Source organism: Schistocerca americana, chromosome X (genome assembly GCF_021461395.2).
Source record: "Schistocerca americana isolate TAMUIC-IGC-003095 chromosome X, iqSchAmer2.1, whole genome shotgun sequence".
Taxonomy (NCBI): domain Eukaryota; kingdom Metazoa; phylum Arthropoda; class Insecta; order Orthoptera; family Acrididae; genus Schistocerca; species Schistocerca americana.
Genome location: NC_060130.1, coordinates 749,694,295 through 749,710,117, shown reverse-complemented (window position 1 = coordinate 749,710,117; position 15,823 = coordinate 749,694,295). Strand labels below are relative to the sequence as shown.

Genomic DNA, 15,823 nt, shown 5'->3' with positions numbered 1-15,823 from the left:
GCATATTGGAACCCATGTTTACTATAATTTTTTTTCCCTTCTTATTTTGGTCCGTACTACCTTCTCCAAAAATATGAAAAGTAAGGAGCTGGCAGTAAAAGAGATTTGTTTCACAGTATCAAAGATGAAGAAGTGGTCATAGTTCTTAAGGTATGTTTGCTAGACATTTTTTTGCTTCCAATGATCATTCTTGTTACACCTCTGAATATTGACCATTCCACGTGGGACACCCTGTATAAAGTTTCTTTATACAATAAAGTTGAAATTAAAAAAGTTATTATTTCCACTTAATTATATTTCCCAAGCAAGAAGGATTGGAAAGAGAGACACTTAGCATCATGAGGCCACTTGAGAAATTATTTACAGCATGAGTAATGCCTCTGGTTTTGAGTGTCACTACCAATAATGTAGACAGCAGTGTGTTCATCTCATAACCCTCCAATGATATCACTCACAGACACCTTATTTTGGGTATGATTTAATGATTGATCGGGAGGCCAATGTTCTGCAGGATGACAATGCCACAGAGATTGGTTGAAAAGGAAGGAACATTAGGATTTAATGTGTGCCATGACAAGATTAATAGAGATAGAAAACATATTAGGACTGGACAAAGACGAAGCAGGAAATGGCTCATGGGATTACTGAAGGAACAATCCAGGCATTTACCAGAAGTCATTTAGGAGAAGCATGGAAAACCTAAATCGGTATAGAGAGACAGACATTTGAAACCTGTGCATTTTTATTGCAAGTCATTTAAATTCACTTTTCTAAAAAGTTTACCTGCTCCATTTTACTATAGAGTCTACAATTAAATTACAAGCCATAGTTTCTGGTTAAATCACAATGGTCAAATGATACTATACACCATGCTGTACATTTAAGTAATGGTTATAAATTTTCCTCAAAATACACAATAGAAAACACCACTGTGATATTTTTTAATGTTTTCTGCTTTTCCTGTTCTTTTCTGCTTCTTTGTTCTGTTTTCTTTCTCAGTGATCTGACTCCAGCTTCCTCATTTCAGATTCCTTATAAGTTTCTTCCCTGAGGGTTTATGTATCACTGCATTCACTTACAGGCCCTGAAGCATCAGTTTCCCATTTAAAGTGACACTGGGTGATGCTTTATAGTTGACCAATTTCATAACCACACTCTTGTTTTATATCACTTCAGCCACGTGAAGGAGATTTACTCTGAGAACTTACTTTGTAATTTTTAATGTCTCTCTGCTGATTACTCTCTATGTCATTAATTATGTTTAAAACACACACACATACACACACAAACTTACTGAACTATATTCTGAGACACACAGTTGGCCAAAGCCTTGGACACAAACACCACTCTATAGTGTGATTAGTTGAAGCAAACATTCACTGAACATTTCAGCTTTTTAAAAGTTAGGCAGTCACTCAGGCCATAGGTACACTTATCTGACTTATACGATTGATCAAAAATATATTCAATCACCAAAATTCATCATCCTGTTTTTCACTAGCCTTTCCAATGAGTTCCCTGTTAGGCCTTGTTCATTCACATCTATAAATACACTGGAATAACGTAACACTGACATTAACACACACAAAATGCACTAAGTCTCTTTTTTAGTTATGTGGTTTTTCATGATACTTTCCAGCAATCAACTATTTCAGATGATTTTGTGATAACTGTACTTCGCATTACTTCAAAAACTGGACATACTTTCAACCAATTGCAAGCTTAATATGGGTTCTAGTGGATAACTAGAAATCTTGGCTCACTGATCTGATATACTTGATTCCAAAAACATAATGAAACAGTTTTCCACACAGTACAGTACTGTGTCTCAGTTACACTACACACAAACATTTTTTCTCTTTTACCACTGCATAATAAATTTAACAACATGAGATATGTTCAGATGCTGACTGGAAGAAACACGAAGTGAAACTTGACTGTGAATAACTACAATTAATGCACGCTGATAATTGTACACTCATTTTCTACACACAGAACAACATCTAATGGGTCTCATTTACAATGGTCTAGTCCTGAACAAATAAAAGTAGAAGAAGCAAAATGCATACAGTGATACATGTCAAATTTCACTTCCTCCTAGGTAGTTACTTGCATCATACACCATGCACATAAAATGTTTCATTTGATGCTACTGTTAGGACAGTCAACACGTAAAAAAAATTACCTTTTTTAACTTACTTCTACATTAAAAAGAGTGTTGGACAGATAAACATCTCATTCACTGTTGCTCTCACATTTGATGTAGGCAAGCTTGTTGGTCAAAATAGTAAACACAGGGACCAGCTAAAACTATAGCTCCATGTTCCACACACAGAGCTATTTAAGTTTTGGAAGAAATACAGAAAGAGTAACATCCATAACATACAATTACATTCACACACACAATATTTCAATCTACAAAAATGGTAGGATTTGTGAAATAAAATAATTATTTTCTTCAAGCCTCTTATGGACTCATAGACACTGGAGAGATTTTCAAGGCACCATTATTATCAGTTTACCAAGAGAGATTGCATTCCTCCAATGAGTCACATTTAATGTGCTTCTCTAGTCAGTGAGGCACAGCAGAAGTTTTGGAAGATTACAAACTTTGTACTGAAACAGATCAAGACACCATCAGCTCACTTTCAACACAGCCTTCAGATCCTCAGGTAGTGTACACATGATCTCAGACATTCTGTACCGCAGCTGTTCTTGTACATCATCACTTAGGGGAAGATCATTCGCTTTACACTGTTCTAGCTTCTGGCGAATCCTCAAGATCATATCAACAATTTCCACTTCTTGTCTGCCTTTCACCCACATCTTCAGATCCTAAAAACATTGATCACATATTTTGTGTAACAGATTTCATTTACTAATACGAGGGCTATCCACAAAGTACATTACGTTTTGGAATTAAAAATAAATAATGTATTGGAATTTTTTTTTATTATATACAGATGAAAGCCATACTTAAATACTACTTTCCTACATAGTTATCATTTAAATTAAGGTACTTATCATAGCGATGGACGAGCTTGGAAATTCCTTCGTCGTAAAATTCGGCCGCCTGCGCCTTCAACCACGTGGTTACCTCTTCTTGAAGCTGTGCGTCATCATCAAAACGCTGCATAGCCAACTACTTCTTCATTGCTGTGAATAAGTGGAAGTCGCTCGGTGCCAGGTCGGGACTGTACGGCAGATGACGAAACAAATCCCACTTAAAAGATTCGAGAACTTCACGAGTGGCATTTGCCGTGTGGGCCCAGGCGTTGTCATGAATCAGCAAGATCTTTGAGCCCAACTTTCCCCTTGTCTTGTATTGCTCTTCTGAGGTTGTGCAGAGTTTGGCAATACCTCTGAGAGTTTATTGTAGTGCCTCTTTCCAGGAAATCCACAAAAATCACACCTTTTCTGTCCCAAAAGAGGTAACCACGTGGTTGAAGACGCAGGCGGCCGAATTTTACGACGAAGGAATTTTCAAGCTCGTCCATCGCTACGATAAGTGCCTTAATTTAAATGGCAACTATGTAGAAAAGTAGTATTTAAGTGTGGCTTTCATCTCTATATAATAAAAAAAATTTCCAATACTTTATTTATTTTTAATTCCAAAACGTAATGTACTTTGTGGATAGCCCTCGTATAAATAGACACTCAAATATTTCAGTTTAACACAGCATCAGCAGAAGAGTTAAAGAATATACTATTTGTTACTTCATGGCAATGGAAAGTTTTGGTAGAATGTAAATCATTTAGAAGTAAGGGTGACGACTTTCACTGGGATTTAAAAATATTAGTTGTGATCTACATGTTATCTTTCACACGTGTCATTACTGAATTTCACACTGTCAAATTTTACATTTCCCAATAATATATGAAGAATTTGTTTAATCTCATCCCATTACCAGACAAATCATTAGAGTATTTTCCAAATGTTTGTGCACAATGAAACTGAAATTTTGGCATTCTAGGGCACAATACATTAGTGTAGGAGTTTTACTTTGCTGTCTATGAAGACACATGGAACTTTTAAATAGTAATAACAAATGATTAGAGTTTCATCTTCCACATCACATCACTCTATAATTCATAAAACTTCTGTACTATTGCCCATTAAGTCCCCATTCTCCCTTACCTCTCTAGACTGCCATCATTCAAGACCAAAATCTAAGATATAAAATTAAGGGTGTCACATAATAGCAGTGGAAAGAACCTCAGACATCAGCTGAAGTTACTTACCCAAAAATTATTACTTATTACATAAACTACATATCACTTTCATGAGGTACATAAAGGCTAGCTGTAACATCGATAAAAAATAAAGAGTGACTGTGTAGCCAAGGCAACATAATTTCAAATGGTAAATTCTTATATTTAAATTTATTTTCCTCTTTTTATCTCTACTGGTCAGCTTCCTGTCTGGAAATTAGCATATGTAAAAATATGATTGTGAATTTCACAACAATTCACAATTACACTTTACAAAACATGATGGTAAAAAAAAAAAAACAACTCTAAAACCTAAAACTGAAAAAAAATGTATTTTTTAACAATGCCTATAGATGGAACAAACATTTTTCTTCTGTGAAATCTCAATATAAAGATCAAACTGAAGTAAAAATATTTATAAAAGAAGACACACCACCTCACCCAATACCAAACTTCAGGCAAGTGATGACTTGCAAATAGTTTTCAGCTGTAAGATGTGTCATGTTGATGATAGACAATGAAAACCCCGTAACTCCATCTGTCAGCGAAAACATCATAATTCCAATAATCATTAACTCTATTACCAAAGAGAGGTTCAAAAGTGCATGGATTTCTCTAATCTGTCAATAACTAAGCTTCTACTATACAGTTATGCATGTAGTTACTTTAGCTGAATCACTTTATATTTTGTTAAGAAACCATTTTGCTTCTCCTTTAAAATGCAACAAAATGGAGTTACAGCATTTTCGTTGCCTACCATTGATATATGAAATCGTCATTGGAACTGTAATAATTTTAAAATACCAGATGTCCAACAAAATGTGATACAAATATATATAAAATAACATACAAAATATGCAGGATGGGGGAAACTGGGAGTGTAACATAAAAAGAATCCACATTTTTCACAACATAAAATACGATAGGGCAAGGCATTTGATTGAAGATCCAAAAACAAAGAAAGAATATAATCAAAGAAAGCAGATATATCAGCTGAACAATATTTTAATAACACTGAATAATACAATGCACAGAAGCACTTCAATACTTACATGAAGTCTCTGTGAAAACAGAGAAGATGCAATACATGGAAAGAAAGAACAACAACCACCAAGCCATGTACACGAAATATGGAAAGGTTAACAGAGTGGAAAAATTCAAATATCTTGGGGAATATGTACAAATAGGAGGATCAAACAAAGCATCTAACATACCAAGAACAGAAAAACTTCAGAAGGCATACAAACTGACATGGACACACTACAATGAAAGAAATATTTCAGGACAGGGTCAATTCAAGCACTACAGTACAGTTGTACTACCAGAAGCACTCTACGCATCAGAAATGACCACAGCTGGAGCATCAGGCATCACAGAGACAGAAAAAACAGAACATAAAATCCACAGAAAAATTTTTGGAGCAGTGCAAGGAGATGGTATATGGATGAAAAGACCATTCAAAGAAGTATGTTAACACACAGACAGGATCGCAGACATGATTACAACATGCCAACTAACATTCTATGGACACATACATAGAATGAAAAACAACAGACTCACAAAGAGGATTTTTGATGCAGTAAACAGTTCAATAAAAAAAATTGGCTTTGAGAAATAGAAGAAGACCTACAACAAGCAGACATCAGTACTTAAATGACAAATGAAAGAGAGAAATTCAGAAACAAAATTATTAACATGAAATTTGAAGTAAGGCAAAGGAAGAAAATAGGCAAAATATGGACAGAGCAAAGGAAACAGGAACACATCCACAGAATGAAGAGGTCTTGGGAAGAGAAAAAGAAGAAGGAAACAAAGAAAAAATGAATAATGATTTAACATTCAAGTTTATCACTGTCCTGGAGACAAAAATGTGTAATAATGATAATGATGATAATAATTATAATAAATAATACAACTCAAATCAGTTGAAGTTAAAGTTAACCAGGTATTTTAGTTATTCAAAAACAGTAAAAAGGTTTTAAGGATGATAGGAGTAGGTGGGAAATAGAGTTACTGCTTACGAAATCAACATTTAAGCATAAAATTGCTTGTTAGGCTAGCAATTCTTGACCATATCATGGAAAAAACACTGTTGAGTTTAAAACTGTATGAAGTGCTGCTGGTAAACCTTTCAGGATGTGAGGTCGTGGCCCAAGGAACTGTTCCATACCTGACATTTCATCCAGGACTGCACTGGACATCTTCAGAGGTGCTCCTCTGCTGAGTCTTGCCGGGAGAGTTTCTTGGACCATGACCTTACCAGCAGCTATGTCATCCAGTCATGAAAGCCTTCATTCTATGTATGAAATGCATCAATAATGATATAAAAGGAGTCCAATATTTGCAGGGCCACAGAAATAGATAAATATAATGTGCATTGACAGTTCTGATACAGAAATAGAAGACTGTATAAAAACATTGCAGAATAAAGCCTGATTAATGCCAAGAGTATGTAAATAAAGTTCAACTTTGATTCAAAATTTTAAAAAAGTTATCAGTTGGTGACACTCAAGAACAGTTAGCAGTACTCAGAGCGGCCATCACAAATAGACTTATACTTCAGTGCACAGAGCTCCTATCATTCAGTCCACGAGAGAGCAGTATTATATGCTTTGATACACTCAGCCAAAAATTATTCCTAGTAAGGACTACATGGAATCTCAAACTGGATATCTCAGGACAGGGTTCCAAAGAATGGCTATGGTGTATGTGATATTAAGATAGTGCTCTTCAACTAACATAAAACAATCTATCTATGGAATTGTTCACTGCAAAATAATATATAGCAAAATAGGCCTAATCCTTGTCAGACAAAGGGTTATCAAACTGACTTGGTACACTAGGCAGCTTCTGCACACAGCTACAGACAATAATCACCATCAAAATACCTGTAATTTATACTACTCTTAGACACTGAGATAGCAGCAACATTGGACAATCCATGTGCAGTGTATCAGAGTGCTGTGTAGAACAGTAATGGAACACTGGCTACATTCCAAGATGGCGGCTACAGTAAAAGTTAAGCAAGTGTCCTTCCAGAAAAACTTAAATTTTGCCGTAAAAAAGAAATCGTGTGAAAATTGTAAAGACGAAATCAAGAAACTGAATGAACGCATAACGAGCTTACAGTTCATAATCGGCAGTTTGAAAACGGACATTTCGAAAATACAACAAGAAAATAGTGAACTGAACACGCTAAAACTTGTGCGAGATAGTTCGTCCGTTACGGAAAAGTGGTCAAATGTAACGTGCAAAAACAGCAAGTCCAAAGTGCAAATTCGGAAAACCTGCGAAAGTTACGCAAGCTTTGTGCACGAAAACACATTTCAAGTACTTTCGATCGCCGATAGTGAAAATGCAACTTACAGTTCGCATGAACGTTGGGAAAAGCAAAATGGCACTTTGGGGAATAAGGTAAGAGAAGAAAATTTACTGACGCAAACAACTGTGAAGGAGGTCAATATAAATGTGCCGACCAAAAATTGTGTCGAAGTGTGTGGTAAAACAATACAAAACGATTCGCAAATTGTGAACTTCAATAACAGGAAACTGTTTGTGTTTTCAGACAGCCATGGTCGTGGGCTTCCTAGTAAACTAAAAGAAACAACTGAAACATTTTCGTGTGGTATAGTGAAACCGGGAGCCCCACTTAGCGAAATTAAAAAAATGACCGAATCCGCAGAGGCAAAAAATCTGCATGATAAAGACTTCGTTGTACTTATGGGAGGTGCAAACGATGTCTACAAAAATGAAACATTGAGTGCAACGCGCGATCTTAAACAGTGTCTGAGGAACCTCACTCACACTAACGTAATACTTGTCAATATTCCGCATCGCTATGATCTTGTAAGATGGTCATGTGTTAACAGGGAAATAGAAAGTGCCAACAGTCAGTTTGCAAAAATCTGCAAACATTTTAAAAACGTGAAATGCGTTGATATAAGCAGTATTGGACGTAGATTCCACACGCAACACGGACTTCACCTGAATGGCTTGGGGAAAGAATATCTGACAAGCCTGATAACCAGGGTAATAAAAAACCACCAAAACAAATTCAAAACCAAAACGATAATTGCATTGCCATCGCCTGACTCCATTACGAAAACACTTCAAAAAAATTCATTAGAAACTTCATCAGCAGCAGCAAAACATGTAAAAAAAAAAGACCAAATTTTAACAGAAAGAACAGTGGACATCGATTTCAACAACAAAAGAACTACTGTTCCTCATCAGCCAAGTATTATTTTAGACGAAAATAACAAAAACGAGAAGACTCCAAGTTCACAAGGAAACACAGCAGTAGTGGTAGAACCAACATTTGAAGTGTCAGAAACAGCACCACCATCAACAACAACAAATAGAAGGCTGTTGGACAGAAGAAATGCTGAGCCTCCTCCTCATCTCAACGATTTTTTATGTGTGGGCCCGAAGAAAAAGAAGGGACAACAGTAGGTAGTGTCAGGTGTCTCCTCTCTCCTGTCTCAAGGCAGACTCCAATGGATTCTCAGTCAGGTAACAGCACTAATAGAATGAAAAAGCAAGAGGAAGGCATCTCTTTCTTTCATCAAAATATAAGGGGCCTCTTAAACAAAATAGATCAACTCCTTATTAACATTAGTGAAAAGGACAGTATAAATAATGCCCAGATTTTGTGCTTAACTGAGCACCATGTTACTGATAAATGTGCCTTGCCATCTATAGCAAGTTATACTTTAGTAACATACTACTGTAGGGAAAGTAAAGATAAAGGTGGAGTAGCAATTTACGTTAAGGATAGTGTAGCATACAAAGCTATAGATATTAAGAAATATTGTGTGGAACAACAATTTGAGGCATCTGCCACAGAAATAACAACTAAATTCTATCCAATAATAGTGTTGGCTGTCTACAGGGCTCCTTCAGGTGACATAAAAACTTTTCTGCATTCAATGGAACTCCTTCTGTCATGGTTACTTTCAAAAGCGAAGGATATTGTAGTATTAGGTGATTTTAATATAAACTTTTTGACAGAAAATAAGAATAAAATAGACTTTGAGATTGTGATGACCTTACTCAATCTGACTTCAGTAATAAATTTCCCAACAAGAATTACATCCGAGTGCCAAACTATGATAGACAACATTTTTTTAGATGTAAATAGACATCAGAATTATATTGTCAGGCAGGTTATAAGTGGGCTTTCAGATCATGATGGACAAATTCTCACTATTTATGACGTTAATCTGTTCAAAAAAGAATTTCCTCGATGGAAAGTCATAAGAGTAATTAATGAAGAGGCGAAAGGAACTTTCAACCACAGGTTGCAGCAAACGGATTGGTCTTTAGTATATAGCCATGATGATGTTGATACTAAATTTAACTGTTTTATAAATGAATTCTGTGCTCTTTTTGAAGAAATATTTCCCAAGAAATGGGTCAGAAACAGTGCTTCCAATTCTGTAAGCAAGCCTTGGATTACAAAAGGTATAAAACAGTCATGTAAAACCAAAAGGGAAACTTATGCTGCAATAAGATTCTGTAAAGATGTAGAAAAATGGGAACACTATAGAATATACTGTAAAATTTTGAAGAAACTAATACAGAAATCAAAAGCCCTTTATTATGAGAAGAAAATAGATAATTCTAATAATAAAATAAAAGCAATTTGGAGCATTGTAAGAAAAGAAACAGGAAGAGATGCAACAAGTAAAGAAGATATAAATAATATCAGATATGAAGGTATCCTAGTAGATAACCCCAAAAGGGTGGCTGAGATTTTTAATAAACACTTCCTATCAGTATCTCAACAGATTGGTTGCAAGCCCGATGTTGATGAAGCTGTAACTCTTTGTCAAGCTGTATATTCTAACACAATTTCAGAAATGCACCTTAATCCTGTCACTGTAGAAGAAATTCAAAAAATCATCATGTCTCTAAAAAGTACGAATTCTGCAGGGGTTGATAATATATCTAGTAATTTATTGAAATATTCTTGTGTGTGGATAAGGGACATTCTCTGTCATATTTTCAATGCTTCCCTTCAGAAAGGTGTTGTTCCCAGTAGACTTAAGTATGCCATTGTGAAGCCCCTGTACAAAAAGGAGGATAAAGCTGAACTAACTAACTATCAACCTATCTCTTTGCTGACAGCTTTCTCCAAAATTCTAGAAAAGCTAATACATGTAAGAATTACTGATCATCTCATGAAGAATGGAGTTCTCAGCAAAAGCCAGTTTGGCTTTCAAAAGGGCCGTTCAACAGAAGACGCAGTCTACGCACTTGCAAATGAAGTTCTAGAAACCCTTAATGAAAAAATGCTAGCACTTGGTGTCTTCTGCGATTTATCCAAAGCGTTTGACTGTGTTGATCACCAGATTCTCTTGCAAAAAGCAAAATTAGTAGGAATAAGTGGTGTTGCAGGCAATTGGCTACAGTCGTACCTCCAAGACAGAAAACAAAAAGTTGTGTTGAATAGCTCGGGTGGAGTATGTGACACTTCCTCAGATTCTGAATGGAGTTCCATTACATGTGAAGTGCCCCAGGGCTCAATTCTTGGGCCACTATTATTCCTGATTTTTATAAATGATCTACCATCATGTACAAGCCTGCCGTGTAAATTTATATTATTTGCTGATGATACCACAATTTTTATGAGCAGTAGAACAGACAACAATCTTGAGGAACTCAGTAATCACATACTCTCAGATATGGTTAATTGGTTCAAGGTGAATGGTCTCTCATTAAATTCCAGTAAGACCAGCTTTATTCAATTCTGTACAAAAACAGAAAAAGAGAAAGAGATAAGTGTGACATGTGGTAATCAACCAATAGTCAGAATGGAAACAACAAAATTTCTTGGAGTGCACATTGACAAGAAAATGAACTGGTCTTCACATATTATTGATCTCTGTAAGAGGCTTAGCTCTGCTACCTATGCTTTACGGGTTGTCACTACATGTGTTGAACCTAACACTGCAAAAGTGGCCTATTATGGCTATTTTCATTGTCTCATTGAGTACGGAATTATTTTTTGGGGCAACCAGCCATTAGCAAGGAAAGTGTTCATTGCACAGAAGCGAGCTTTAAGAATTATATGTAGATTGCGCCCAAGAGACTCTTGTAGAAATAGTTTTCGTAATCTTAAAATATACACAACTACATGCCAATATATTTTTTCTCTCATGTGTTTTGTTGGTAAAAATATAGATATATTTCAACCAAATAGTAATTATCATGAGCATAACACACGGAGGAAGAATGACATACACAGTGAACTCAGAAATTTGAGCTTGGCACAAAAGGGTGTCCATTACACTGGAGCAAAACTCTTCAATGCTCTTCCTCCCAAAATAAAGACAAAGATTCATAACAATAGCGAGTTTAAGAAAGCACTAAAAATATTTCTGCTAGAAAAAGCTTTTTACAGTCTAGATGAATTTTTAACTAAATAAATTGTAATATTTTAATATTATATAATACAAGTTGACATAATGCCACTACGAATTTTATTTAACCTGAGATCTGTATCTGTGTGTGCTCCGTATCTGTTTTCTGTAGTGTTTTAATAATTCTAAGAAAATATGTATTTTCTTTTTCTATATTGCTGCCCAAAGAATTTACTGTATAAGTTTTTATATAATTATGTACTCAAATTTCTGTATATGCTATAAGATTATCAGACTGTATTTGTAAAAAACTGACTCGTTCCACGTCCTTGTGTATTCAACACAGTTGACCTATGGAACACGAAATAAATCAAATCAAAATCAAATCAAAACAACCAAAATAACTGACAATTTAGCTAAATAAATATGCAAATACATCTACATCTACATGACTACTCTCCAAATCACACTTATGTGGTTGACATAGGGTTCATTGAACCACCTCCAGTCTATATCTATACTATACCACTCTCAAACAGTGCATGGGAAGTGAACACTTAAATGTTTCTGTGCAAGCTCTGATTCTCTCATTTTTTTTATGATGATCATGCATTGCTGTGGAGGTGGATGTCAACAAAATATTTTTGTAAGCAGAAGAGAAAGCTGGTAACTGAAATTTCATGAGAAAAGTTCTCACCGCAATGAAAGCCACAATGATTGCCACCCCAACTTGCGTATCATACTGGTGAAACTCTCTTCATTATTTTGTGATAATAAAAACAAGCTACCCTTCTTTGAACTTTTTTGACATGCTCTATCAATTCTAGCTGGTAATAATCTCACACCACAGAGCAATGCTCTTGCAGTTGAAAGACAATCATGGTGTAGATAGTCTCTTTAGTAGATCACTTCCACCTTCTTAGTATTCTGCCAATAAAATGCAGTCTCTGGTTCACCTTCCCCACAACATTTTCTATGTAATCATTCCAATTTAAGTTGCTTTTAACATAGTCCCTCAGCATTCAGCTCAATTGTCTGCTTTGAAACTCACATGATTTGCTGTGTAACTGATATTTAATGAATTCATTTTAGTACTCATGTGAATGACCTCAAGTTTTTATTGTTTACAGTTAATTACCACTTTTTGCACCATATAGGTATGTTGTCGAAATTATTTTGCAATTGGTTTTGATCTTCTGATGACTTTACTAGACAGTAAACAACAGTATCATTTGCAAAAGATCTAAGAAGAGCTGCTCAGACTGTCTTCCAAATTGTTCATACAGATCGGGAACAGCAGAGGGTCTATAACACTTTCTTGTGGAATTCCACAGATAACTTCTTCTGATTTTCTTGATTACCTTCTATCAATTAATATGAACTGAGTCCTTTCTGACAGGAAATCTGGAATGTAGTTGCACAACTGAGATGATACTCCATAGGCATAAATTTGATTAGAAGCCACTTGTGAGAAATGATGTGAAAAGTCTTCTGGAAATCTAGAAACATGGTATCAATTGGAGATATCCTGTTGATAGCACTCATTACTTTGTGTGAATAAAAAGCTAGTTGTGTTTCACAAGAACAATATCTTCTGAATCTATGCTGGCTATTGGTCAATGGATCATTTTCTTCAAGGTAATTAACAATGTTTGAACACAGCACATGTCCCAAAATACTGGAGCAAACCTGACATGAGTGAGGTGGGTTTGTAATTCAGTGGATTACTTCTATTTCGTTTCTCATATATTGGTGTGACCTATGCAACTTTCCAGTCCTCAAATATGAATCTTTCATTGAGCAAGCAGCTGTATGTATATGATTGATAAGTATGGAGTTGTTCTATCTGCGTACTCTTAAATGAATGTGACTGGTATATAAGTTGGAAGTCTGTACTAAAATTCAAGTTTCTGTAGAACATTACCAATCTTCAAGATTTTGTGTTTTTTTTTTTTTAAGTACAACAACAATAAAGAAACAAACTGTAATAAAGAAAAGGAAGTGAAAATGTATGCTAGCATCCCCTATCTGGGACTCATCTCACAAAAAATTGCTAACCTGTTGTATAAAAATCACAACTGCTTTCTCCACTAATAATAAGCTAAGATATTTACCATCCCACAACATACATACAGACAACAAAAAATACTTTAACTGGGGAGTATATAAGATTTAATGTGCTAGCTGTATTTCTTTTAGTGTATTTCTTTTAGTCAGTTTTGTCTTCAAAGGAATACCAGTTGTAGGTAAGGATATAGGTACTCATTGTTAAAAGAATGGAGGTGATACATTTAGGGTCAGCTGAACATTGGGGCAGGTGGTATTCAATGTAGGCAACATGTCAGGCAATGGAAATGATGGTGTATGAGGAAAGTGGTATAAACAGTGACATAGATGTGTTGGTAAAGAAACAAGAACTATGAAAAGCTGGTAGAGGAAGTCATTCATAGTAAGCAGCCCCAATGGGGCAACCTCGGTGGTTGGGCATGTGAATTTCAAAAAACATACAGGGTGAAGCGAAATTCATACACTCGGGCTTTGCAGCGCGGCACCCCACATGCCAGCGATAAAAAAATGTCTGTCTGATGCAGGATGCAGGTGTTGCATGAAATCATAATGATAGAGGTGCAGTCCATGCTCGTGCAGCACGTTAATTAACGTGCATTGCAAGATACGCAGCTGCCTCGCTACGCTGCGTATACTTCGCTGAGGTTCTTGATGTATGACCTCCAAAATAGCTTCCTCAGTAGCTGGAGTATGGAAAGTCCGTGGACGACCTCTGTCACATGATGATGGAAGGAGAGAACCTGACTCATGAAGGCGCAGCTCCAGACGATGAAACACATTTTTATCTGGATGGCGTCGACGAGGATATCTAGCAGCATATTCATGAAAAGCAACACCAGCCTGGTTATCAGATGCACCCAGGACCAGAAGCATATACATATATTCATCGTTTGTTTATGCCATATGTCTGTCCCACTGGATTTGAGGTTTACAATGAGAAAATTCGATAGGTGTATGCATGTACATTGGAGTATGTCATGGGCACGTTACTCCACTCACAACTAGTCCCTGTCTTGTGGGCAGCACACACAATATAAACATGCTGTCAGTCCTGCACAGTGTTCCACATAATGTGCATTATCCTTCTGACAGATATTGTTCTGCATGATTCATCCTGACACCACTAATTGTGAAATGTTAGGTTTAGAATTAATGTGATGTTTCCACAATTCCATTGATAGTATAATAATAATAATAATAATAATAATAATGCATTGAGATACATACTAAACAGTATGCGGTTACCAGACTTAATGTTGGAAGGCATAATTAGTGGGACCCTGGTGATAACACATACAAATAGTAACCAAGTTTGGACATAATTCGCAAAGCACGTTGCTAGTCCTGCTGCTAACGTAAGGCCCTAACGAAATGTACTGGACCTGAACGAGGCAAGGATAATAGTCAGTACTAATCTATGGGACCATTGGAGGGGGTAGACAGAAACCAGGTTTCGCATCTAGTAGATGAAGTGGTTCGAATAAATTCACACCCGCGACATAGAAAGGGCTTCTTTCAAAGCTGACCAATCTTCCATTCCTACGATTGTAGTTTGTAAGTGCAAATGTTTTCTAGAGGACCTGCTGCAATCCCTGTTGACAATTAAGATATCAGATACCGTACCATCTGGACTACATTTACCAAATTAAAAACACATGCCTCAATCCAGGATCGACCTCCTGCATGCTAACCCAAAACTCTTCCCACTGCACCAACTGTGCAACAGAATTAATACCTGCATACAGAGGTAATTACCATACATGTGGTTACAGTGTTGCCAGATTACCACTCTTTAATGCCCTTTTTCTGCAGGGTGTGCTTGCTGGACCAAATTTTGAGAGAGACATTTTTTTTATCACTGGCATGTGAGAAGCACACTGCGAAGCCCGAGTGCGTGAATTTTGCTTCACCCTGTATGAAATATGGGCTTACATATAAAAGCAGAATCATCATCTAACCTACCAACTTTGGAACAGTCACTGCATAGCAATCTACCTGGGTATTATCATGAACCAGTTATCCACCCAGCTGGCCACTGCCAAATTATATTTGCAGCCAAGAGGAACCTAGACTATACACTTGTACGACATGCTGTTAAGCAAATTTTTTAATGCCTGCTTCACAACCAGTGTCACTTGGATCCTACCATATCCCTTTCTCCATTCTTCAAATCAATACAT

The 15,823-nt window shown here is 36.2% G+C and overlaps 1 protein-coding gene across 1 annotated transcript in view; it reads right to left on the bottom strand.

Moving 5' to 3' along the window:
* Nucleotides 1-724: 724 nt before the first annotated feature.
* The window catches only part of LOC124555343 (protein DENND6B), a 221,829-nt gene continuing 206,730 nt past the window's right edge, over nucleotides 725-15,823 (bottom strand). Inside the window, exon 8 of the mRNA XM_047129224.1 lies at nucleotides 725-2,835. Coding sequence (XP_046985180.1) covers nucleotides 2,638-2,835 — 198 coding nt within the window. The 3' untranslated portion in view covers nucleotides 725-2,637. The remainder of the gene's footprint in view (nucleotides 2,836-15,823) is intronic.